General features: G+C 41.6%; 2 protein-coding genes across 2 annotated transcripts in view; one reads left to right on the top strand and one right to left on the bottom strand.

Moving 5' to 3' along the window:
• The window catches only part of LOC122066514 (sodium/calcium exchanger NCL-like), a 36,551-nt gene extending 26,480 nt beyond the window's left edge, over window positions 1-10,071 (top strand). Inside the window, exon 7 of the mRNA XM_042630328.1 lies at window positions 9,622-10,071. Coding sequence (XP_042486262.1) covers window positions 9,622-9,870 — 249 coding nt within the window. The 3' untranslated portion in view covers window positions 9,871-10,071. The remainder of the gene's footprint in view (window positions 1-9,621) is intronic.
• Window positions 10,072-21,468: 11,397 nt separating this feature from the next.
• On the bottom strand, window positions 21,469-22,094 carry LOC122066515 (homeobox-leucine zipper protein ATHB-6-like; the record flags this gene model as incomplete). Its single annotated transcript, XM_042630329.1, has 2 exons — window positions 21,469-21,882; window positions 21,969-22,094. Coding segments are annotated over 2 exons (540 nt in total), but the record flags the coding sequence as incomplete, so codon positions are not given.
• Window positions 22,095-27,751: the final 5,657 nt, after the last annotated feature.

Below are 27,751 nucleotides of genomic sequence, written 5' to 3'. Positions count from 1 at the left end.
TTAAAGTGAATATAAGAAATCAATCTTGTTCTCCTAGGAATACCATCAGCACTTTTTCATGCATGGACTGTCATACTTGCAATATATTTGTATGAGTGAATGAAAATTTGTACGGGTAATTTAAATTTATTCATGAAAAGTAAATAAAATAGCTAGCCCTTTAGCTGAGCAAATGTCAAAACAAGATACAGTAGGGGGCCCTGTTTGTTTAGAAGGGAGTATGGGGTGGGAGTGTCTGATTAATGGGTCCCACATGCTGGTGGGATTAAGGGCAAGGGAAATAAAGTTGGGGAAAGTTGGACTTTCCCACCCCCCAAATGTCGTTTGATAAGCCATGGGAGAAAAGCCAGGAGAAATGGAAAATAGAGGAGTGAAGCGCTGAAGATCGAGTTACAGTTCTGGAGTTCTTTTTCTCCTTGGGAGTGCAAATCGTCCACTGAAGTCCCGGTTACAGATCTGAAGTTTGATTTTACCCCCTAAATATATATATATATATATATGAAGTTGGAGGGCAGAGATCTGAAGTTAGAGACCTTAATGACCGGTGGGAATTTAGAGACATGGATCTGAAGTTCAAGTTGAAGATCTGAGATGTGTTTTGGAGCCGTTTTGGCAGGGCGTACTAAACCCAGTCCGTGGACACTGATCTGAAGTTTGTGGGTACACAGATCTGACAAAACCCTTATTGAACAAAGTTGCAGAGAGCCATTGTGATCTTCATCAGTGAGGTGATAGTCACGGTCGGAATTTTGGGGAGAAAATTTGGTGACACTGATTCACCCCCTCTCAATGTAAACTGGGAATTACATACTATATCATATTGGTACCTTAAAAGATATGATGTGTATCAGCTGGTAACCAATACTGTGGGATACTTTAAACCTTGTAGCTGAGTCAAGTTGGATTTACCATTTCAAAGGAGCTTATCGAATCACACCTCAGCCATAGAAAGATGCCTGTGTTACAAGAATCTTACTATCAATTCTTTTATGATTGAATCAACCTTTTTTTTAAAGCATCAAAGCAACCAATATTTTGAAAAAAAAAGAAAAGATTTATTTGTTTCAAAAGGCGGTCCTTTTAATTTTAATGGTGCTTCACCTTCTTAATAACTCAATTCTCTTGTGCATACATACATACACACATAGATTATATATATATATATATATATGATACCAGCTAACAGGATCGATCTACACCGAAATCCAGGAAAATAGTGTTCTCCTGGTTCTGTACGGTGAGAAGAACAAGACCGGTGCAATACCGTACTCCGATCCGGCAAGAAGGCGAACTCTGGGATAGGTGCGATACCGTACCCAAAACTAGTTTGTGCAGAAATTAAAATAAACAAAGAACAAAGCAAAACCAAGAACTTAAAAGAAGGATATGGAATTGCAGAAAATTTAAAGAAAATAAAAGCTGCTTAACCGGATCTATTTTTCACAGTAGGCTCTACTGTAGGCTTCTCTGTGAAGATAGAACAAGAAGCTGCTGTTTGCAGATGCAGATGCAGAAAGCTAATAATGCAATTAAAGAAAATAATTTGAAATATATTTAATATTTGGAGATCCGATTACAGGTTTGGGTAGGCTTAGGTTGGAGGATTTGAGAAGAAGGATGTTTGGTCCTTGAGGAGTCTTTGAGCTGTGGGTAGCTAACCTTTGGGGGACGATCAGACTTGAGATGATCGGAGCCTGTTGTTGAAGACCGGCGGAGCACTTGGAGGTCCGGCGGAGCACTTGGAGATCTTGAAGGAACTTGAGAGGGATGAAGGATTCTTCTACAGAGCTTCTCTCCTAGTTACAAGATTTGGGTGTATTTTTTCAAGTGGTTTAGGAAGTGAGGGTGTGCTCCTTTTATAATGCAAGGAGGTGAATTTAAATTACATTTGAGTTTTAGTGGATTTGGGTTTCATTTGGTACAGTACATAATTTGAAATAATACTTAATTTCATTTGGTACTGTACACTCAAATTTGGAATACTGTTTGGTGCACTATTGACGTCGAAAGTCGGAGTTGTTCTTGTTCTTTGAATTGGAATCTTCTATGATCGCACCACGGCATTCCACATGTCAAGGACACTGTTCTCCGTATTGGTTTGATCAAGGGTATTTGTACCATATTTGTCTGAGCCTGGTATTGGCCGGACTGTCCTTTTAACCTGGGACAGTAACAGTACCTCCTTTCCTTAGTAGGTCGTCCGAGGTTATTTGACTAGGTGAGTTTTATCGGTTGGCTAGTTTAGAACGGTCCTAGCAGACGTTGATGACCAAATCATGGCTTGGTTGAAGAGGACTTTGATTTTGTGGCCCGACGAGATCTTCAGGAGGTTACTTCTTTGAATTTGCTTGAGGAAGATGCCTTGGAGCTGGCGGGCTCATAGTCAGGATCATCTTCATATGGATCTTGGCCATAGCATTGGGCTGGCATAGATCCTTTGATAGACTCTAGACTGTAGGCACCATCGCTAGAGCCTTCATCTTCGTCTGAGTCGGAACCGAGCTCAGCTAACCGGGTCAGAAGGGCTTCTTTCCCACTTTTGATGCTTGATTTGGATGAGTTTGGAAGGGTCGGAACTGGTTTGAGACCTGTGAGACTTTGATGAGTGCAGTTTTTTCACATTTGGAGACATCACAGTTGTCCCACCATTTGACATTGAAGATCCGGCAAAGGACGGGCGACCCAATTAGATGTCTGAAGATCACAAATTTGGTATTCCCAGTAAAGTATCCATGCCAGGTGGCAATGGAGAAAGAACCGGAGAAGGTAGGTTGGTGTGGTTGTGGGGTCGAGTTTTGACAGAATATTTGAAAGGAGTTTTGTATTTGTGGTGGAAGGATATCAATCATAGGACCATATCGGTCCCACCATTTTGGGAACCAGAGGGGTGTTTGATTATTAAACCTGTATTCAAAACAGAAGAACCAAGAATGGCGGTGGATCCTGTTTTGAAAACAGAAGGCTTTGTACCAAGCTTCTTGGTAATCACAGTATGTATAAGTTTGAGGTTTAAAGGTCACTGGAAAATTTCTTGTGGTGAGGGGGTGACCGCCCCAATCTTGCAAGGTGAGGATTTTGCAGATGGTTACCGTTGTGTGGGTAACCAAGGTTTGATCTTTTCTATCATAATTGAGTTTGAATCTGACAGAGTCAGTATCTACGAGGATGAACTCGTAAAATTCTTGATTTTTTGCGACAGAATCAGAGAGATGGTGCCATCCTTGAAAGAAGACATTTTGGGCAATATTAATAGGGGAGTCAGTATATTTGAAAAGGGGTTCTTCAATAGTAAAGAGGTCCTCTTTGTAAGGTTTTTCATGGTATTGGATTTTGGTTTGGGGTCCCTGGGCAGTTTAGAGAGGTTTGGCTTGTGTAGTTTGTAGGCTAGAACTTGGCCTATTTGTGGTTTGGAGGGGTCTTGCTGTAGAGGACAAAACTACAGCATGGGAGTAAGGTTTATTTGAGGAGGCTAATTGGGACTGGCTCCTAGCGACTATTTGGTTTGATGGTGCTGCAGAGGTGTCATAGCTGGATTTGGTTTTGATAAGGGAATTTGAAGAGGTAGACTCCTTAGGGGGAGCCATCTTGATAAGGTTGATTTGTGGAGTCTGACCCTGTAGGAATTCACGGGTAAGAAAGTCAGGGACAGAATTTGATTCTTCTTTAATATATTCTATTTGAAATTCAAAAATCGATAATAAAGCTTGCCATCGGGCAAAAATTTGTTTTGATGCAAGATTTGAAACATCATTTTGTAAAACATATTTGGTTACGCTGCAGTCAACACAAACTAAAAATTGTTTATTTAATAATGCATTTTGAAATTTTTGTATACATAGAACAATTGATAGAATTTCTTTTTTGATGGTACTGTAATTCTTTTGGGCAGAATTCCAAATACCAGATGTGAATAGGACTATTTGTTCTTTATTATTATTTAGAAGTTTTTGTTTGAGAATCCCTCCATATCCAATGTCTGAGGCATCGGTTTCAACGATTTTAAAGGCCTCAAGATTAGGGATAAATAAGCAAGGAATTTCTTTGACGAGTTTTTTGATAGTCTGGACGGCCGAGGTTTGGGCCGAAGACCAAGGTGTTGGTTTCTTTTTAAGCAAAAGATATAAGGGTTTGGCGATTTTACTGATTTGGGGAAGAAAATCACGAACATAATTTAAACTTCCTAAAAACCTTTGTAGTTGGGTTTTGTCGAGAATTTGATCAGGGAATTTTTCACCAAAGGTAGTGGCACGATCGATGGGGGTAAGAGTACCCTTTTCAATCAAATGACCAAGGAATCTAACTTTAGTGAGGAGGAATTCCATTTTTCTTTTGGATAATACAAGACCATTTGTTTTAATAATTTGGTAGAATGTTCTTAAATGTTTGAAATGTTGTTCAATAGAATTTGAGAAGACTAGGACATCATCAATGTAGACAATAGTGAATTGTCCGTGAGAATTGAAGATATCATTCATAATCTTCTGAAATTCACTGGGAGCATTTTTGAGGCCAAATGGCATAACATTCCATTCATATAGGCCAAAGGGGGTTGTGAAGGCAGTTTTATACCTGTCCTTTTCATGAATCTGGATTTGCCAAAAGCCAGATTTCATATCAAATTTTGAAAAGATTTTTGCTTGGTAAATTCTTTGTAAAAGGTCTTTTTGGTTTGGAATTGGGTATCTGACCCATTGGAGGGCATCATTTAAGGGTTTGTAATTAACAACTAATCTGGGAGTACCACGTTCTATTTCGGCAGCTTTGTTAACATAAAAAGCTGTACAACTCCAAGGAGAAGTACTGGGCCGAATGAGGTTTTTAGCCAAGAGGTCGTTGATTTCTTCTTTGCATGTTTCAAGAAGGGTTTGATTCATTTGAGCCGGTCAGGCTTTGGTTGGGATCTGGAGGTTTGAAAATCCTGAAGCATAAGGAAGGGAGACCATATGCTGCTTTCGATGCCAAAAGCATCGGGAACATCAGAACAGAGATTTGATTCAAATTTTGACTTGATTTGATTAATTTGATGAATGGTTTTGGGATTTTTAAGATGTTCAGAGATTCTTTCATAGAGAAGCTCTGTTTTGAGGAAGTTTAATTGTTTAATTTTGTTAACACTTTGGTTACTAGAGTTTTGGGCTTGTAGAAATGGGAAGACAATCTTTTGTCCCTGAAATTTTGTGGAAATCCCATCTTGAGTTATTTTGAATGGTTTGATTCTCTCTAAGAAGGGTTGACCAAGGATTATAGTTTGGTCAAGGTCTTTTGCGAGGATGAAGGTTTGGGGAAGGCAAAGGCCTTGGTTACAAACATGGGTGTTTGAGAGTTTGTATTGGACATTCAACCCAGATCCATTAGCCGTGTTAAGGCGTTGGGTTGTTCGTTCATAGAACTGGGTTGGAATGGCACCTTCGTTGATACAATTGGCATTTGCACCAGAATCAACTAAGGCAATAGCAGAAAATTTGAACGCGGTATTAACAACTAGGGTTATGCGTACATACCAGTTTTGGCAAGTTATGGTAGACACAAACCCAGGGGTTGTAGGGTTAGGTTCAGAAGGAACCTGATTTGCAAAAGGATTAGTTAACGGTTCATCATTTGAAGTTGAGGCTTGTTGGTTTTGTTGCCGATTTAGGAAGGCTAGTTGTTGTTTGATATGTTTTATTTCATACTGCAAAGACGCAGTGGTAGTTTCAAGGGATTTGATTCGACTAGAATGGTCGGGAATATGAGATTTTGACATTTTATCGAACTTTTGCATGATTTGTTGGAGATTGTATGGTTGGGGAGAATTTTGGGTAGAAACATTGTTTTTGAGATGTTCAAGACAGGCCTTCCTTTGTTCCAGGTCTGTCAGACTATCGATATAATCGAAAATATTAGAATTAGGTGATGCACGGAGCATCCGAACAGATGTGGGAGCACAATCTTCACAGCTAAGACCAATAATGCATGAATCACAAGCGCAAGCTTGAAAATTCTCATTATTAGATGAACTGGAAGTAGTATGCTCAGAAGCTTGGATTTGATTAAGTTTATAATTTTCATCTTCAGAGGAAGATGAAGAGGTTTCTTGAAATAGGGCAAGAATTTGAGTTTTATCTTGCTCGGAGATTTGTAGGGAATTAATTTTATTTGAGACTCTACAAAATTTGGCGATATGGCCAGGTTTGCCACATCGGAAACATCCTTGAGAGGATTTGTCAGGTTTTGGGTCTTTGAAATTTTTAGGTGCCTTGATAGGTTTTCTGTATTTGTTATGCTTATGTTTTGGAGGAGATTTTTGATAAAACTCAGGGGTTGTGAATGGTTTGTGGGACACATACCTCTTAGATTTGTGAAAATTTTTATAGTATTTGCGAGAAGACTTATGTTTATGTTTTGTTGGAGGTCTAAGGAGAGGAAAACCGAATTGTTTGCAAAAACCTCCTAATTCACGTTTGTAAAATTTTTCTTTATGAATTTGTTTCTTTAGTCTAATGTCTGTGCAGAGGGTGAGGCCTTCTTCATGAATTAGACTAATGATTTGGCCATAGGACATTTTATCATAGGGAATGATCCCATCATTTTCTTTCCTAAGGCGTTGTTTGATTTTTTCAGAAAATAAAGTTGGTAATCCTGTAAGGAATTTTTCTTTCCAACAGGGAAGGTTTGCGTCTGGTCTAGTTAAGACTTTGGTTAAGAAGGTGTCTTTGTACCATTTGAAATCATGTAATTTTTTACATCGAAGGTTTGATAATTGTTCGGCTGTTCTATCTTTGAGACGAGAAGGGTTTCCTAAAAAGTAATTAATAATGCTGAAAATAAGGGTATTAACAACATCCTCAATAGGAATGCTTTCACCATCAAGAAGGGGGGTTCCTTCAGGTGTAATTTGGACAGCCATTAGGATTTCAGTTTTTTGGACATCTGTCAGGACATAATCCCACCAACCTTTGAGTTGGACAGTAAAGCCAGAAACAAGCAAGGTAGCCACAACACTATCAGGTGTATTTTTTATACGATGTGCGTTGCTAACCATGGTCATTTCCTGGAGTTTGTTCATGAGATTATGTTCAGACAAATCATCTATGTTCCATTCATAGATGATGCCACTTTGGTAGGAAGCCTGAGGAGCAGTTCCTCTAGCTTCAATTTGAAGGTCAGGGAAGACCGGGTGTTGGGTTGAACTTTGACCAATTTGATTAATTTGTGGGAAATCTTCTTCTTCAGAACTTGAGGAAGAATCGGAAGAACATCTTATAATGGTGCGAACACCTCTATTATTTGATTCAGCCGAAGGTTCAGCTGAGGGCTGGTTTTGAACTGGTGTTTGTGGATCATTTAAATTTGCTTCTAAGTGTGTTTCAGTAGCATTTAGAATAGTAAGGCGCTAATTAATTTGGTCTAGGATAAATGCTTTGTTAAGAGCATTTTGTTGTTTTTGGGGAATATTATAAGGTTTGAATAAAGGAACGGAAGTTGGAACCGTGGCCGGTGTCCTAGACGAAGAGGCTAACGGTTTAGGTTGGACAAGGGTTTCAACCCTGGATAGTTGATTACCTATGGTTTGAAGACTTAAGTTTGTAAAATTTAATTGTTCTATTTGTCTTCTGTTTGGATCGTCTTGTTCAGAAACTTTGAATGGAGAGGCAGTTATTTCATTGTTTTTGTAGTTATATTTGATGCTTTCCACCGGGGGATGGATAGCAGTTGTCGTTGGACCGGTGCAAAGGGTCCAAGATTTGTGAGAAGTAGTTTGAGTACATACCTGATTATGCCAGAGATAATAGATATTGTTATCCTGGGCATAAATATCAAAATATGTAAAGAAGAGAACATTTGTTTTAAGATTTGTCATAAAGTTATACCAGTTTGTTCGAATTTGTGCTTGTTGTTCAAGGGTGAATGTTTTTAAGAACCAGTCACGTTTATGTTTGTTTTTGGGTGACTCAAAATTGGTTCGAAGTAAGGGTTTATCAATTTGATAATTTGTGGATATTTGAATCATGTAAACTCCTGGATTATTTGGACCACGAGGAGGTGGAGCAACCTCAGAGTGAGTAGGAGACTGTTGATCAAGAGCCTCAGAAGGGGTTGTCTCAGGAACAGTGGTAGTAGTTTCATATGTTACATGGACAACATTATGACTGGTCTGGAGACCAGTAAGGTTTTGGAAAGGTGGTGGAGTCCTTGTTTGGGGAATCCATTTACCTATATCAGAAGAAGTCGATGCATCTGAGCATGATCTTCGAGAACTTTGGTAAACAGGAGGGGGTATTTGTCGGTTAAACCGAATGGAAACTAGTCCGTCAGAATCTTGGGAGATAGAACGGATACTAGTGTTGGAAACTTGAGGGGGAATTGCAGTAGTTTGCAGCTGCCATTCCTCAGGGAAAGTGATATCTTTCCACTGACAAAGTTTTGGGTAGACAATTTGTCCATGAATACAGTCAGTTTCAAGATAAAGGGTTTGACCCTTAGGAGAAGTCCTACGGGCGCGAGGTTGAACAAACTTCATGGCTTTGTATTTGATGCGGTGGATGATGGAAATTGGGATGGTTCCATGCATCAATTTGTATCCATGGGTTTTGAGGTTGAGTTTGAGCGAATGTAAAATGTTTGGGTCCTCAAGGGCTATGGACATATTAGGGTACACATTGAAATGGACGGGTCCATAACAAAGGCTAGTTTCAATGGCTCCCAAAAGGGAATCATTGAACTTAAGAAATCTTTGGTCACGAAGGACTAATAACATAGAGGTGTTAAGCCCTTCTCGGTGAAGTGGTTTGATGGCCACTTGGACTAAACCAATATGGACATAATTAAATTTGTGGTCTTTGTATAATTCTTATAGAGTATTTGGATCAAAGAGTTGAATTTCTTGTGTTTGTGGGGTGAAATTAATGGTTTGTTCTACAATTTTGACAGTCTCAAGACCAAACCAGTCTCGATCATAGATATCATTTTTTGAAATTTTTGGCATATTCTAGGTTTGAAGTTGACGGTCAAGTCTTGTAGTTTGTTCATCATAATTGAGCATATTAGAACTTGTGCTAGCCTCACCTGCCGATCTCATCGGCATGGAATGGGATAGATGATTCATGATTTGAGATAACTTAAACTTGGGGTAACCTCCTAGATCTAGTCATTTGATGGTGTATATCCAACTTAATTTGGGCACAAACGTGGTCTTATACTCTCATCTGCCACTCCTCCCAAAAGTCCAAAGGCTTCTACACCGTCAAAAACTAAAAATAATATGATTACACAAAAGAAAAGAAATCTGCAAAAAAGTAAACCAAATCTATGTGTGTATGTATGTATGCATACTTCTTTGGGGTAATCCAATGCTAAACAAACTTTTTCTAGCTATCCAACTCTTTTGGTGGAGTTGGTAATGTCTGCTGGTTTACTTACCTTTGCCTTGGACTCCTCACTAGGAGGTTTAATGTAAAATTACAGGTTCTAAGAACTGTGACGACCAGCCTGACAGGATAATATCATGGTGTAATGAAACAAATAGGCTTCAAATGTTTTTGTATGCAGAGGTTGCAGTTATTAAATCCAGGACAGATAGATTGAACGTGCAATTTTTTCTATGACCAGCCTCTTGAATCTATTTTTTTTCTTGTGCTGCAGATATATGGTGCAGTGACCATGAACAATCTCCTTTGCTTGGCTGTCTTCTTAGCCATTGTTTACACGCGGCAGTTGACATGGGACTTCTCATCTGAAGTGCTGGTCATTCTTATCGTCTGTGTGGTGATGGGTATCTTTGGTAGCTTCCGTACTACCTTCCCTCTATGGACATGCTCAGTGGCCTATTTGCTTTACCCCTTCTCCCTGGCACTGGTTTATGTCCTTGATTATGTTTTTGGTTGGTCATAGATGGATGAGGTCATGAAGTAGTGAAAAGGGGCAGATGCAATTCACCTCCTTATGGTACATAGGATAAATTAAAGCATCAAATTTCTCTTTATGCGTTTAGTTTCTCCTGGGGATGTTGCAGGTTCTTTTTTTTTTCCTGTTACCTTGTAACCTCATGTTGGAAATGTTTCTAATCAATGAACTGAACCTATAAATTCCGTATGATTTGCATTTTGCTTAGATCTTGAAAAAAACTGCATTTTTGTTATTGCTCTGTTCTGTACCTTTGTCATTATTTGTAAAACTAGTGCCTTGACCACCCATTGCTCACATCATGCATTGAGGTTTTAAGAGAAGCAATCTAGTAGCCATTTGAGATGGGCACAGGACACAGTTTTAGTGGTATATGGCTAGAGCCAAAATTTAAGGTAAACTCTATATAGATGTACAAGAGGCTCGACCTAGTTGGGTCTAAGCCATTTCTGTTCCAGAACTGAGTGACGTTGCATTTGGATAATTTTGGGCTCTAAAGTAAACTCAATTTTGGTACTTCAGGTAGATAGTTGGTACCTTATTATAGTTTGTCGTGAGTGTGGTGTCAAGTTGACAGTCAGCACTTATTATAATTAGCCATAACCCTTCAATCTTTTTGCATTGTTCCTACTTAATATCCTTTCTATTGACAAAATGTATTTGGACTGAATTGGACTCCATTTATGCAAGTTTCTAGAATAGAAAACATCAAGAGAAGAGAAAATTGAATCTGATTGGATGGTAGAAAATCTGTAGACCAAAACCTCTCGGGGGTTTGGGGATAATAATCTGCAAAATTGCAAAATAAATCGCTCATCTTGAAAGCTTGGCTGGAGGCTTTTGACTGAATCAGAGGTTATATGGGCCCGGGTTCTAGTTGCAAAATACTTCCCATCAAGATCTATTTTTCACCCTTTGACCAGAAAGAAAAAAGGTTCTTGATCCTGGAATAGCATTGCGAGTGTTCTACCAACTCTATGTCAGTGGACACACGAATTATTGGGGATGGTCAACATACGGATATTGGGTGGGAACCCTGGATACCATTTGAGAACAAAAAGGTATGTGATCGTATGTCACTCTTTGTCCCTATGGCACTATGAATCCAATATTTTCATACCAATCCCATTGGCGAACAAAAAGGTACGTGATCTTATAGCCACTAATATTTGGAATACTGATCTTCTTCTTTCATTTCTCCCATTACATTTTGTATCATCAGTTCTTTCTATTCCAATGGCACATAAAATCATTGGAGGTGTATTGTTTCAAAAACAGGATCCCTATCCTCTAAATTGGCTGTTAGATTGCCAAGTAATGCTGCACCTACTAATACTATTGGATTATCTAGCAGATGTCATTGCTTATCTCTTTGTTTACACTGGTGGCACTTCTTTTGAAAAATCAGTATCCACCCAAAATTTAAGACATTCTTCTAGAGAATCTCAATCGGTGGATTGCCAACAAGAGATGTGTTGGGGAAATGGTTTCCTATGGAGTGTACTTGTGCCTTGTGCAATTCCAAACAGAAACCTTTTTGGCATACTTTCCTCTCCTACAACTTTTCCAGGTGCATATGGGCTATCAGCCCATTAGGACTTAATACCTCAACTTTCCGTGCACCATCTTTCCAGAAACTTATTCTGTATTTGTTTAATTCTAACTTTATACCTAAACATGACCTTGAGTATTTCTTCACCATTTTTATTCTTCTATGTTATTTTATCTGGACCAATAGTAATTGCATCATTTTTAGAAGGGATAAACCAAAGCCCTACCAAATCCTAGGGCCGGCACTTAAAATGGATCCATAGTGCCATAAATCCAAACCGGTCTGAAAAACAGACCCATCAATGCTTGCAAACTCACAACTTTTCCCCACAACCTCTTTATATTTGTCAGGAATGATTTCCCACACATCCAACTATGCTATGTGCAGTGACAACAGACACACTTGAAAGCATTAAGAGTTGGGCTGTGGGAATATTAGATAAGGGGGAAAGACATTAACTAATAACCGACTATTTAATGACAAGAAATCACATTGAAGGAAGCACCAAGGCTCTTCTGCTTGGAGCAAAGCATGCACAGAGGAGGGGATGGGTACTGAAGGAAATCTGGACTAATTCGAAGGTGATCCGAAATCTTTCTTTTGATCTAGATTATTTCTTTTGGCCACTGAGTGTGACACCATTATTTTTGTCTGCATATAAATCCATGCAAAATACACTCTGTAGATTCGAACCGGCATCGAATCATGTACTAGGGAAACTATAGGAAGCAGAATGTCAACTGTGGCTAATCTTAGATCTAACTATTTAAAACCTTTAGCATAATTTAATTTAATTTTGTTTTCTGTATCAAAAAAAAAAAAATTACCAATTCACAGAAGCAATCTAAGTTGTGCTCATAACCGTTGATGTTGCGGCACTGCTCTTCAGGTCCTATTCGTAATTTCAAGTTTTGAATTTGAAAAAGTCATGCATCTCATGGATTCAGGATCCAAAATGGAACACCATGGTCTAGGACGGACTTCCCCTCTTTGTTGTTTCTCTAGTTCTATTTGATTTGTCTGTTGAGCAGGAAATATTAAGGGCCTGTTTGATAACGTTTCTGTTTCAAGAAACGATAGAAGCATAAATTTCCATTTCTAGAAACAAAAACGGAATTGAAGGTGTTTGATAAATCATGTTTCTGGAAATCGATAGTAACCAGAGAAAGAATGGCCACGAGTCGTTTCCAGAAATGACGAAACAAGTTCTATGTGTTTCGCCTGGGTCGTTTCTTGAACCATAAATAGGTAAAAATTTCAATTTCTATTTCTGATAACTAGTGAAAAGAAACACTTTTATCAAACGCTTTTTGTTCCATTTCTTGAAACATTATCAAACGGGCCCTAAGATAACCAGTAGAAGTAAAGTAACATCACTTCACTCATTTGGAGTGATACGGCCAAATTGATTGCCCAGTAGGGTAAGAACACGTGGTACCTAAGGAAATGACACATGTCGCTCACTTGTTAGAGGCTACAAGGAGTCTGACCGCGTCAACCGCGGGAAGAGAATATTCCCCACGAAGGGGATAAGACGTATCCGAGTAGGACCCGAAGAGGAAAGGAGGCGGACCCGAGGAAGACTCTTCTAAGGAAAAGAGAAACCCTAAACCCTGAGGACTATAAGAGAGGGCCCGAGTAGAGGAAAAAAGGTATGCATAAAAACCCACACCATTACCCTTGTGAAAAGTTGTGCGGCTGATCTCTAACTTGGGCGACAGAGGACTAACCCCGGATAAACATCCGGGCCTCTGCCTTCTGTATTTGTGTAGGATTAGCTCATACGGATTTTCGACAGCAACAGATTGGCTCCATGCACTGAATATCCAGCTGAACGCTGGTACCTTGCGAAACTTTCCCGATCATCGTTTCCCCTTGCTCCTCTGATTTTTGTCGAGGGAGGGAGCCCTCCTGAAGGTTCCTCCTCCCCCATGTTTATATTCGACGCTGCTCTAGTGTTCCTATGATTGTAGGTTCTCCCCACCATTACTGTCGTTTCCCAGGGCCCTCCACCCCCTCCTGGAGCACAGGAATATGTGACAAGGGAGCAGTTCAAAGCCCTCCAGGAGAAATATGACCAAATGGCCGAGGCAATGAAGGAGGTCTCCAAAGGTGTCTCTCAGAAGACCGGCAGAGCATCGCGAGGCCCCTATATCCAGCCCAAGAGAGCTCGAGACAAGGACCGGAGCAGTACAGGATCGATAAGGTCTGGTCATAATCTTCGAAATTGAGCAATGAGGGAAAGTCCTACACCTAGGGGAAGGACGAGACATGCCACCGGGGACCGACATGGGGAACCACACCAAGGAGACGAACAGAGACACGAGGACTCGGGGTTGAAGCAGATGATCCTGGACCTAAAAGATGAGATCAAGAAGGTGGCAGAAAATCAGATGGGATCTTGCGAGCTAGACCTCACTAATGACACGGCTCTAGCTGATGAGGTCATGAGGGACCCTCTCCCGATCGACTTTTTCCTGCCAAAGTATGACACCTACGACGGGTCTAGGGACCCGTCGATCATCTGGAAGGCTTCAAGGTCGCTATGCAGTTCCATCGAGTCTCGAAAAACATCATGTGTCGCGCCCTACCATTGACATTCAGAGGAGCGGCAAGGCTATGGTACAACCGTTTGCCGACGAAATCGATCACAGCTTCAGCGATCTAAGTTACTTCTTCGTGAAGGGATTCTCCAGGAGCCAACCCCTTCAAAAAACCACATTGAACTTGACCAACATTAAGCAACATAAAGGAGAATCACTGCGAAACTACATGAAGCACTTCCAATAAGAGAAGATCACGATCAGAGGTCTGGACCAGAAAGAAGAGTTCACAACCCTGCTGGGAGGCATCAAGGATAAGGATTTGAAAAGGTCTTTGGCGAAGCATACACCGAGGAACCGGGCTAAGTTGAGAGCTCGGTGCGATAAGTACATCCAGATGGAAGAAACCCTTCAAGCCGATGAAGAATTTGAAAGGAAGATGGGAAGGAAAAGGATCTCAAGGGGCGATGACAAACCTTCCAAAGAAAGCAAAAGACGAAAGCCCGAGCATGGTCCGGCACCCAGTCCACCAAGGAAGTTTGAGAAATACGCCCCTGAACCGGAGACGAGCGGATGTACTGATGCAGATAAAGGACTCCCCAGATGCCAGAGCCATGAAGTGGGCAGGGAAGATGGGATGACACCCCGAGAGACGTAATATGGATAGATATTGCCACTTCCACAGGGACCACGGCCACGACACCGAAGATTGTTGGCACCTCAAGGGGGAAATAGAAGGAATGATCTGAAGAGGATATCTAGGCCGATTTGTGGACCGTGAAAAGGAGGATGCCCAAGACGGTAATGACCTCAGGGACAATCGTCGTAGAGATGGCAGAGGCCGCTATGAAAGAAGGGGGCCAGCCCACAGAGGCAATCAGGAGCGACAAAGGGATCGAACACCCGAGGAAGCTGACCATCACCTCCGGGACGAGAATAAAAGCCCAACTAGGGTTATAGTGACAATCTATGGAGGCCTAGCCACTGCAGAAAGTTCAGTCTTGACCAGGAAAGAAAAAGCCTATGCGAGAAAAGTACATGTGGCTGAATGGTTGAATAAGAAGGCCAGGACGGGGAAGGTAATTTCCTTCTCAGATGACAATCTAGAAGGGGTGCACACTTCGCACGACGATGCCCTGGTAGTCACCATGACCAAGCTGATTGCAGAGTGAAGAGGATCTTGGTGGATAACGGCAGTGCAGCTGATATCTTGTTCCTTGAGGCTTTCCAGAAGATGGGCCTGGACGAGGGAAAGCTGAAGAAAGTCAAACACCTATTGCAGGGATTCTTTGACATCCCAGTAAAAGTGGAGGGATCGATTGAGTTGTCGGTAAGAGCAGACATCGGAGATCGCCAAGTAACAGTCATGATCAACTTACTGGTAGTAGGCATTACTTCGGCATACAATGCCATACTAGGGAGAGTTGGTTTAAACCTGTTAAAGGTTGTCATCTCCACACCACATCTCAAGATGAAATTCTCAACCAAGAACGGTGTCGGTGAATGTCGAGGCGATCAGGAGGCATCCCGGAGATGCTATGCCACTACCTTATGGGGAAGAGAGAAGGCGGACGAGGCACTCTCGATAGAAGATCTATGTGATGACACCAGTTATCAAAGGGGGGAACCGGTTGAGGATTTGATACAAGTTGAGGCCGAAGAGGGGGATAACACTTGCCAATTCCAGGTCGGGGCTACAATGCCAAGGCAACAACGAGAAAAACTCATCTCATTCCTCTGAAACAACTCTAACGTCTTCGCCTGGTCGGCCTTAGACATGCCTGGAATAGACCGAGAGGTAATAGAGCATCATCTGAGTGTCAACCTGGCAAAGAAGCCGGTGCAACAGAAGAAGAGGACCTTCGCCCCCGAAAGGCAGTAGAAAATAGATGAAGAAGTAGAGAAGTTGTTGAAGGCCCAGTTCATCCGTGAGATCCAATACCCGGAGTGGATATCCAATGTGGTGATGGTCCCGAAGGCAAATAGAAAGTGGAGGATCTACATCGACTTCATCGATCTGAACAAGGCCTACCCAAAGGACGGATACCCCTATCGAAAATAGACCTCCTCATCAATGCCAGACAGGATACGAGGCACTGAGCTTTATGGATGCATACTCGGGGTACAATCAGATAAAGATGTCTGAGGGTGATGTCCCGAAGACATCCTTCGTGACCGAGGGGGGCTTGTACTGCTATAAAGTCGTGCCCTTCGGGCTAAAAAATGTAGGGGCCACTTATCAAAGGTTGGTGAATAAAATCTTTAAGGGGATGATCGGCAAAACCATGGAGGTATACGTGGACGATATGCTTGTAAAAATCCTGAAGGCAGAACAACACATTCAAGACTTAGAAAAGGCATTCCAGGTGCTGAGACAGTACGACATGAAGCTAAACCTGGCAAAGTGCGCATTCGGAGTAGCCTCGGGAAAGTCCCTCGGCTTTATTGTCTCGGAGAGGGGAATTGAAGCCAATCTGGTGAAAATACAAACCATTTGAGATATGAGGTCATCCCAGAATGTGAAGCAAGTCCAGGAGCCAACAGGTAGAGTCGCCGCCCTAGGGCGATTCCTATCTCGGTCGGCTGACAGATGCCTCCCCTTCTTCAAAGCCTTGAAGGGATGCAAAAAGTTTGAATGGACGGAGGAATGCGAAAAGTCCTTTGAATAACTGAAGGAGTACCCGGCCGCACCTCCACTGCTGAAAAAGCCAAATGCTGGGGATACCTTGCAATTGTACCTTGCTGTATCAGCAGTAGCTGCAAGTGCAGTACTGACGAAGGAAGAAGGAAGGCAACAATGATCGATATACTACGTCAGTCGAACCTTGCTAGATGTTGAAACAAGATATAGAAAGACGGAGAAAGTGGCATACGCCCTGGTAACAACGACAAGAAAGCTGAGGCCCTATTTTCAATCACATACAGTATGCGTATTCACATACCAACCCCTGAAGAAGATACTACAGCGGCTGGATATGTCCGATCGTCTAGTAAACTAGGCTATAGAGTTAGGAGAATTCAACATCCAGTACAAACTAAGAACCGTAATAAAAGCACAGGCCCTTGTAGACTTCATAGCCGAGACGACGCTCTCTGAGGATCCCTAGGAATCTTTCAAGGACCAAGGAGAAAAGGCTTGGACAGTGTACGTGGATGGTGCTTCCAACAGAGCGAGAAGCGGTGCAGGGATCATATTGGTCAGCCCCGGAGGTTTCAAGATCGAGTACGCCCTACGGTTCGACTTCGATGCCTCCAACAACAAAGCAGAGTATGAAGCGTTAATAGTCAAAATTAATCTGGCACGGGCTTTGATGGTACAGGAGCTGGTGGTACATAGTGATTCACAGCTCGTGGTACGACAGGTGAATGGAGACTACAAAGCCAAAGAACAAAGGATGGCTGAGTACTTGAAGACAGTGCGAGAAAGAATAACAACCTTCAAGGAATTTGAGGTAAGGCAGGTGCCACGAGAAGAGAATGCTAGTGCAGACGCACTGTCGTAGTTGGCCACCTCTGACTTCACAGACCTTAGATGATCGGTGTATTTTGAAGTGCTACCACAGCCGAGTATCGAAAGACCCCAAGAGTTATTACCTGTAGGTGAACATGGCCATAGCTGGATGGATGCCATAACCGAATACCTAAAGGAAGGAAAGCTCCCCGAGAATAGGGACGAGGTAAGGAAAGTATGAATGAGGTCAGCATGCTTCCTTCTGAAGGACGAGACGATATACAAAATAGGGTTCACCGTGCCGTACCTCAAGTGCCTGAACCCCATCGATGGCGAGTATGCACTCCGAAAAGTGCATGGAGGGATATGCGGCCAACACCTGGGAGCCCGAGCCTTGGCACATAAAGTGCTGAGGCAGGGCCTGTCCTGGCTGACAATGAGGAAAGACGCAGAATCGTTAGTCAGGAAGTGCGTCAAGTGCTAGATGTTCACCCCCATCCCTAGGCAGCACTCTACCAAGCTCTCATCCCTATCAAGCCCAATACCATTCACCATGTGGGGAATGGACATCCTGGGCCCATTCCCCCTGGCCACGAGACAAAGGAAGTTTGTAGTGGTGGCGGTAGACTACTTCACGAAATGGGGCCAAAGCACTGGGGACGATATCCGAAAAGAATGTAAGGAACTTTTTCCAGAGGGTGGTAGTCTAGCTATTTGGAATCCCTCGGGTGGTGGTAACGGACAATGGAACTCAGTTCGCCAACCCGACTTTCAACTTGTTTTGTGATGCCCTCGACATTGACCATAGGAAAACATCTATCGGTTATCCATCGACCAACGGGCTGACAGAGGTAACCAACCGTACCCTGCTCCAAGGAATAAAGAAGAGACTGGATGATGCCAAAGGGTTATGGGTAGATGAGTTGTATAATATCCACTGGGCCTACCGCACAACTAAGAGGTCGGCCACCGGAGAAACACCCTTCATTTTAACTTACGGAACCGAAGCTGTACTTCCGGTGGAGGTAGGGGCCATAACCCATCGGATTCAGTACTACAATGAAGAAGAAAACGATAAAGGACTCCGAGCGAATTTAGACCTCTTGACCGAAGTCCGGGACACCTCACAAGAATTATCGCCATCTACCAGCAGAGGGTTGCAAGGCACTATAACTCCAAAGTCCGAAAGAACAAGTACAGAATGGGTGACCTCGTCCTCAGAAGAACAGAAATATCAGACCCGAGGCATCAAGGAAAGCTAGCTCCAAATTGGAAAGGTCCTTACAGAGTCTCAAGGGTAATACAACCGGGGTCCTATCACCTGGAGACTATGGGGGGAGAGAGGGTACCCCGATCGTGGAACTCGAAGAACTTAAGAAAATTCTACCAGTAGTGAAGTAGCATACAATCACATTTTGTAATTTTTTGCTCCTAAGCACTTTCTAGTTATAACTCCTCATCCTAAGCTCTCCGGATGATTTTACTTATGAAAAATATGTAAGCTGGTTTATGGCAATTGATAAGAATTCTCCTATTTCGTGGCTTTAGCTTTGCCGAAGGTCCTTACCTCGGTCATTACCATGGTTGTTGATCAAGGCAGAGCCGAAGGAAATTTGATGAAGGGATACAACCGAAGGTCCCTACCTCGGTTAGGAGCTCAGGCGAAGGTCGAGCTGACCTGATCGAAGGCCACCACCTCGGTTGGGAGCTCAGGCCAAGGCCGAGCAAACCTGACCGAAGGTCTTAACCTCGGTTGGGAGCACAGGCTAAGGCCGAGCAGACCTGACCGAAGGTCCTCACCTCGGTTGGGAGCTCAGGCTGAGGCCAAGCGAAACTGACCGAAGGTCTTTACCTCGGTTGGGAGCTCAGGCCGAGGCCGAGTTGACCTGATCGAAGGTCACAACCTAGGTTGGGAGCTCAGGCCAAGGTCGAGCGAACCTGATCAAAGGTCCTCAGCTCAGTTGGGAGCTCAAGCTAAGGCCAAGCGGACCTGATCGAAGGTCTTAACCTCGGTTGGGAGCTCAGGCTAAGGCCGAGCGGACCTGACCAAGGGTCCTCACCTTGGTTGGGAGCTCAGGCTGAGGCCGAGCTGACCTGACCGAAGGTCCCTACCTCGGTTGGGGGCTCAGGCCAAGGCTGACCAGACCTGATCGAAGGTCTTAACCTCGGTTAGGAGCTCAGGCTAAGGCCGAGGGACCTGACCAAGGGTCCTCACCTTGGTTGGGAGCTCAGGCCGAGGCCGAGGTGACCTGATCGAAGGTCCCTACCTCAGTTGGGGGCTCAGGCCAAGGCCGAGCGAACCTGATTGAAGGTCACAACCTCGGTTGGGAGCTCAGGCCAAGGCTGAGAGGACCTAACCGAAGGTCTTAACCTCTGTTGGGAGCACAGGCTAAGGCCGAGCAGACCTGACCGAAGGTCCTCACCTCGATTGGGAGCTCAGGCCGAAGCCGAGCGGAGTTGACCGAAGGTCTTTACCTCGGTTGGGAGCTCAGGCCGAGGCCAAGCTAACCTGACCGAAGGTCCCTACCTCAGTTGGGCGCTCAAGCCAAGGCCGAGTGGACCTAACCAAAGGTCGTTACCTCGGGTGGGGCTTAGGCAAAAGCCAAGCGGATCTGATCGAGGGTCCTTACCTCGGGTGGGGCTCAGGTCAGGCCCGAGCATACTTGACCGAAGGTCTCGGTCGCAAGCAAAACTAAAGCCAAGGCCAAAGGAATAAGGCCGAAGGGACGTATGAATGAGAAAAAATGACGAAAAACTTGGTTACTCCCACAGGAAGAGCCTCCTGGTGAGAGTAAGGGGGCTACTGATACGGTCAAATGGTTGCCCAGTAGGGTAAGAACACGTGGTATCTAAGGAAAGGACACGTGTCGCTCACCTGTTAGAGGTTGCAAGGAGTCTGATCTCGTCAACCGCATGAAGAGAATATTCCCCACGAAGGAGATAAGACGTATCCGAGTAGGACCCGAAGAGGAAAGGAGGCAGACCCGAGGAGGACTCTTCCAAGGAAAAGAGAAACCCTAAACCCTAAGGACTATAAGAGAGGGCCCGAGCGGAAGAAAAAAGGTGTGCAGAAAAACCCACACCATTACCCTTATGAAAAGCTGTGCGGCCGATCTCTAACTTGGGCGTCGGAGGACTAACCCAGGATAAACATCCGGGCCTCTGCCTTCTGTATTTGTGCAGGATCAGCTCATACGGATTTTCGGCAGCAACATGGAGATTGGCAATTGGCATGGCTGGAACTGAGTTCGGTCTTTGCCTGGGTATAGGAAGCTAATGGTGATCACAGCTACTTCTTCTACAGTCGAAATTTCCACAGATTAATGCATCAGAACTGTAAACATCCGTAGTGGTGGAAATGGGACTTCAACATTATAGATACAGTTTCTTTGGTTGGTTTCTACATTTGCTGCATTAAGAATCCTCCTAGAATGAAGCCATTTCATTTTGGTTTCATGCAGGTCTTGAGCGTAGAGGATCTGGATCCTCTGTAGCACAGGGTGCACTACACATCGTATAGCGCAACATAAGATGACGACAGGTGGATAGACAAGGATCCTGCAGCTGAGAGGGGATGAATATGTAGAGAACAAGATGAGGTATAATTTTTGTAAGATAATTTACAATGCCACCCTCGGAGAATGCCAGTATTATAGGAACACCCCCTCTCTTTCACCAAATTGGACTCAAACCCCTTATCGTCAGTCTTTGTTGTGTGATATGAAATGACACTTTAGCCATTATGAGTAAAACATCCTTGTTTTATTATCCCAAAAATACCCCTCTCTTCACTAGTATACCATTTCATTCTCTCCTTATCACTTTATCACTTTCTCTCCTTCTATCCTTCTCTCCCTACCTACGACTTATGATTTCGATGAGTTCTAGTTGAGTTGCTAGTTCTGTCTTTGGCAAGTAGTGCACTTCCCATCGCAGCCATCTTAGGTCGCCAACGAGAATGTTTAATATGTTTTTTTTTTCCTATGTTTTTTCCCATCTTGTCACTCTGTTACAAGTTATCAAATTTCTCCCCAGTTGTTCTAAGAAGTAGATGAAATCAATCTCAAATCTGAGAACTGAAAGGAGTTAAGGGAAGTGGGTGACAAAGAAGATCTTGAAGAGATGTTGAATCTCAGAGAACTCGAAGCCCGAGACATCATCAACTGATGTTGCTGAAACACCCCGGATGATGAAATTACAGCATTTGGGCTGTTGTCTTCATTTAAGATCGTAGTTGAATAGCTGTGAGAAGATCCATAAGTAGTATTGTTGCAACAATCTTGATTTAGTTCCAGTGTCTCAGATCCCCCTAGCTCGGCAGCAGCGGTAGAGATCTGGCTCTGTTGTTCGGTAACTTTGTTATCGACAGATTCTGAAATCAGAATATCTTCTTTAGCTGCTAAGGCATTACTCTCTATGTTGTCTTCTTCAAGCTTCGGTTCCAGCTCCTTGATCTACAAAACCCACATTCCAAGTTAGAATTTTAACTAAGAACACTCACTAGAGTCTCTCTTCTTCGTTGAATTTAAAATTGAATTACCTTCGCAAGTAGAGATTCTTTGTCTTGTTGGATGGAATCGAAATTGAGCTTCAGGTATTCATATTTAAATTTCAAAACCCCGTAATCTCTCTCCAATTGCTTGGTCTTCCACCTTGCTTGACGATTCTGAAACCAAACAGCCACTTGTCGATGTTGCAAGCCAAGCTCAGCTTAAATTTCTTGACTAATAGAAGGTTAGGGATTGACGGAACACAGGGCTGCGATGAGGTTGATCCGTAGGGCAACGAAGCAGCCGGTCTCAATGAAAAACCATGAGGATCTTCTTCTCCAACGTTCTTCTCCAACTCAGTTAGGCTAACTCGTGATCGTTATGAAGTGAGTGTGAGTTAGGGTTGTTTCTTCAACCGATTTGTGTACTACACTAATGAAGGTAATTTCGATACTTCATTATTTTTTAGGGAAAAATGGTGTTTAGAAAAAAAAATGAACTGTTGATATCAACATTCTTGGTATATTCTATAACACTGATTGATGGTAGGGGTCTGAGTCTAATTTGCTGAAAGAGAGGGGTATTTTTGTACTACTGACATTTTCCAGGGGGCGACATTGTAAATTACCCTAATTTTTTTTAAGATGTAACTGCCAAACTTGCTGGATGAGGTATACTTTTTTTTATTTGAGCTACATATGAACTTTTTGGGAATAAGTCTGCTGCCAGGCTGCATGGCACCTGTGGCAGCCCAATGGGAACCCTTGCACAGGCATCCAAGGGGAGAGGTGGGGTGATCATTTCTCTACTCCATGTGGGAGGGCATAGGGGGACAATGCTAGATAGTGTTATTTTTCCCTTATTACTCAAATTTGAGAGAAAATAGGTTAGGCGTTGCACTAGTTCTTTAGAAAATTTTCTGATTGTGTGAACCAAAGGATGCAACAGGGTTGGGTTGATAGGATTTTTCAAAAACGTCAGCCCAACCCTAGGTTCTATTAACTGGGAGATTTGAACCTAGGCTCAGCCCAACCCAGCCTGACCCTAATTAACCCTAATTAGACTGGATTTAGACTAAATAATCTTTCCTCTATCTAATGCATGGTTCCAATAAACTTGAAGGCTTTCATGTTGTGTTTGATTGGGCTCGTTTTCAATCATGAAACTAATGTTTCTTGCTATAATTTTATTTGGAAACTCTGAATATTGAAACAACAGATTATTTATTTATTTATTTATTTTTGTGTGAAAATTCATTAATCAAATTAACTTAAAACATCCATATATGAGCTGGTTAGAGTACTTGATTTTTATATGCTTAAACATTACCAAGAGGGTTAAATTTCGCAACAAAAGGACCAATATGTTAGTAGACCATAGACAAAAATGGAATACAAACATAAACTTATAGACACTCTGATGCCACGATTTGATATTGTTGTTAAAAAGAAGCTTTTGCAAATATTTAAAATCACTCCAAATTTTCATATCTCATGGATGTGAAGAGTTTCTACCAATCGAGAACCTAATATATTTTCTCTTTATCCATCAGAAAATCCCTATCTGGCATATTCTCTGCTGAGCATAGATGTTTCTAAACCAAACCCACTGCTTTTACAGAAAAAAAAAAAAAAAAAAAAAATCCAAACCTACTGCCAGTGCGGGGGAATGGACCTCACAGTAAAAATGTAAGATGTAAAATAAAAGAGATTCCCAAATTTCTAGACTGTCTCAGCAACCTTTTTTTTTTTTTTTTTTTGAAATCTAGACTGTCTCAAAACCACAATGGAGGAAATGTCTTGAGGTATGATACTATGACTATGGTTAAAAAAAGTGTTGCTTTTTCAATTGGAGCAAATTGAGTCCTAATTTTGAATTTTAAGAAAGGAATTTTATAAACTCAGTGTCCTCATGTGAAAGTGAAGACACAAAGGTGGCGCACGATATACTTGACATCAGGAACCATAAATTAGAGTTGGAAAATAGAAATCATTTGCCTCTCTCTTTTGTTCTTCTGTTCTAAACCCACACCATTTGTCCCTACCCATTGTTCCTTTCCTCAACCCTTGTTTTTTTCTCGAGTCTTGAGTTGATGCTATCAAGCGGTCGGGCCGGGTTAGTCTCATTTACGTCTAGTTGAGTTTGGCTAATTTCTAAGATTACACTGTGAATGTCTGTTTAGCTAAATGGGTGTAGTCAAGGTGGGCATGGTACGGTTGATAATTGGGCTAGTCGATCTCAGGCTCTGATTGAACTGCCATAAATAGGTCTTAATTGGACTACAGACCTGCTTAAATTTAAGCGGACCCTCTTTAAAATTAGTCTCTTAAATGGACTTAAAGGGAAATATTAATAAAATGAGATCATGAATCTCCAAATTGAGATAAAAGATTGTTTGGTTTTGCTCTAATTTTATTAAGATGATTGAGATTCTAAAATCTTCTAGACAACCTGAAATTGGGGTTTAGAATCTCAAAGTTGTAGTAGATATCTACATAATATCTCTATTCTCTACTTTTAAAATTGAGATGAACCACTAGCTATATTTGTTATAACTCAAAATAGTTTAGATTTGGGCACTTTTTTAGTATTAGTAGTTTAGTAACTCTAGTTTATGGGTAGTGACATATTGTGGGTAAAATGGAAATTTCAATTATAAATAAAGGGGGCCGGGTTTAAGGGAGTCGGTTCAGGTCAGGCTAGTAATCGATCGGGCTAGTTGAGTACTGAGGACTTCACGGTGAACGCCCATTTAATAAATAGGCCGGGCTTTAACTAGTCACACACAATCAGGTTAAACGGTGTGGGCATATCAACATGAGAGAGAGAGAGAGAGAGAGAGAGAGAGAGAGATGTCACTGTGCCCTGCCACCTCTATTGCGCCACAGAGGAGCCCAACCCCCAATGTTTAACAACATGACACTTTTGGGGATTTGGCTCTTTTTCTTAGCGCCCATCACCCAGATCAGCCCATAACTATCTGGGCAAATGACACATGGGAAGGAGATGGTCCTACGATTTGAGAAAAGTGCGAAAAACGAATGTTGAAAAGACTCAGAGAATGAGGTGCTAAGAACTGTTGGTTTGCCGCCTTGTTATGTATCACTCGCCAAAATAGGTATGAACAAGACCAGTATGATAAATTCCAAAGAGATTAGTGGAATCCCACTCTTGGTACCTCGTGTTTCATTTTATCAAAAAATAAAAAAAAAAATCTCATGTTTCAAAAGTGATATTCGAGGTTCCTAGTGTTTTTTTTTTTTTTTTTTCCAAAAAAATTGACATATTTTCGATTCTATCCCTCCACGTCATCCCCTACCTCTACCCCTCCTCCCCAACATCATTAGCCAGTGCCTCACTCCTGCTGTGCGGTTAACATTCCACGTTTTTAATGCTAATCCTCTGCCTTTTCCACAAGGAAAACGATAACATTGTTACAATAACATTTTTTTTTTTATGTTAATTCTCAATTGATGGTTCCATTTAATTCAAAATAATTTTAATTTTAAGTTGAATCAATGATATGCCAATCCACGTTTTTTATGTTTATCATTTGTCCTCTTCCACAAGGAAAACGATAAAATCACCTTCTTTTTATTTTTTATTTTTTTTAATGTTTATCCTTTGGCTAATGTTTGCTTTCTCGATTGATGAGTCTATTTAATTCATTGTGATTCTTTAATGGGGGGAATGCAACAGGGGGAGTAGCGGTTGAACCAACAACCAACCATCAAAATCTTATCTCAATGGTTTTGATCCACAGCTGTTGGATTAAAATAGGACACATGTCACATGTAAATAAATAATTGATAGAGAATTGATGGATGAAGAATTGGAGACGAGACAAATCAGATTTGCGACAGAAAATAGTGGTGGAAGAGGAACAAAATTTGGTAGTAGTTAAGGCATCGTTTGATAACGGTTCTGCCGTTTCTGACAGAAACAGAAATTCCCGTTTCTAGGAACAGAAACGGATCTGAAGGTGTTTGATAAACCTTGTTTCTAGAAACGTTTCCTGTATGATATGATGTTAGATAAAAGTTGTTTCTGGATTTTTTTTTTTTTCATGCTTAACCCAAATATGTTAATTTTCAAAGATACTCATAACCCAACAAGATATTATACAATGCAACTATTCAAAATATAGCAAATGTCTAATTTCAATTTCAGCAGCTTGTCATGATTGTCTAACTATCATCTTTGTTTATGTCCAAATTATTAACTGCATCCAAGATATCAGTATATATCCTACTCTTTTTCTCAGAAACATCCATCTCATTTTTCAATACTTTATATCTCTCTTCTTAAACTTTGACTGCACTTTCCAAGTAGCCCTGCACAAACTCAAAGGATGGTGATGATGGAGAAGAGTGGCCTTCAACTGTCGAATTGCTTGTTCCACATTCAGATGAATGTGCAGTTGATGAACTGCAGTCAGCAAAAACCTATAAAAAAAGCATGCATCCACGATCTTGGTCCTGTAATTAACTTGAATTGAATTACAACAATAATTTACAGAACATATACAATAGGTTGTTTAAAATATGAAAAATAGTTATACCCCAGTAGACTTAGGACAACACCAGAATCGATGAATAAAGTTCACTGAGGTCTTCGCGACGCGTACCTTACACTGTTCTTCGTCACATTCATATAATTGAAATTCATCTACCCACATAAAAAATTCATTATACCTTAGACATTTAAAATACGCTCTACCTCTATTAGACCCTTGTTTTGTTATCAATTTATCGCACAAACCATTACAGTATTCACATCTAGCCAGTACGGTGTCACTTGAAGACATCTATAGAGTACAAATTATACTTCCAAATCAAAGTATCATGTATAAAAAAAACAGTATTAGTAAAGGCCTCTGAAATCACATTCAAGAACACATATGACAGCACAATACCAATTCAATATAAATAATAATGTGGAATCAACAATATTATTAAGTATGAAACCACAATAACTTGCATGTTACATTACGCAACAATTTTTACAAATGTATAAGTCACATCCCGACTATCATCGACAAAATTTACGATCCAACTAACGGAATCATAGCCATTCTCCTCAATCTAGCCAATTGATTAACTATATTTAGGCATACTAATGACATTTCTCTCGCTGAGCATCTCTAGGTCGTATCAGAAGTTGAAGCATGGTACACCATAGGATTGGGATTCAGAGGGTCATCAATAGGTTGTTTACTTCCACGCTCATTAAATAACTGATCTTGAATTGCCTGTTCCTTGATGTAATTGTGGAGCCCACAACATGTGACTATGATCTTTGTCTGATCTTCTATATTGTATGCCTTCATACTCCTTAAAATATGGAATCTATTTTTCGAGACACCGAACGTTCTTTCAATAACATTCCATAGTGACAAGTGTCTGTGATTGAACAATTCCTTTGTTGTTCTAGGCTCAGGTCTACCCTCACCATAATCCTATAAGTGATACCTTTCTCCCTGGAATAGCACCAAATACCCCAATTGATTTGTGTATCTCGAGTCAACAGCATAATACTTGCCTTGTATTAGTATGGAAACATGTACGGGATTGGATATGTACTCCATATCGTACATATACAAAATTACAAACATAAATTCATAAGATATTTGTACCTGGTGGCGGATGAAGAAACCCTAAGGTATCATTCATTCTTGCTTCTTCAAAAACCCAGGCGTCGGGTGCACTACCTTCCCAACCCGCATATACAAACATGAATTGCATGTCAAATGAACATGCACACATAACGTTCATACCAGATCTACGGGCTTCTCTTTTATCAAGAATGAAAAAAAAAAAAAAAAAAAAAAAAA

Source organism: Macadamia integrifolia, unplaced genomic scaffold (assembly GCF_013358625.1).
Source record: "Macadamia integrifolia cultivar HAES 741 unplaced genomic scaffold, SCU_Mint_v3 scaffold2426, whole genome shotgun sequence".
NCBI lineage: Eukaryota > Viridiplantae > Streptophyta > Magnoliopsida > Proteales > Proteaceae > Macadamia > Macadamia integrifolia.
The sequence above is the reverse complement of the archived record's forward strand: the minus strand, read 5'-3'. Positions and strand labels throughout refer to the sequence as shown.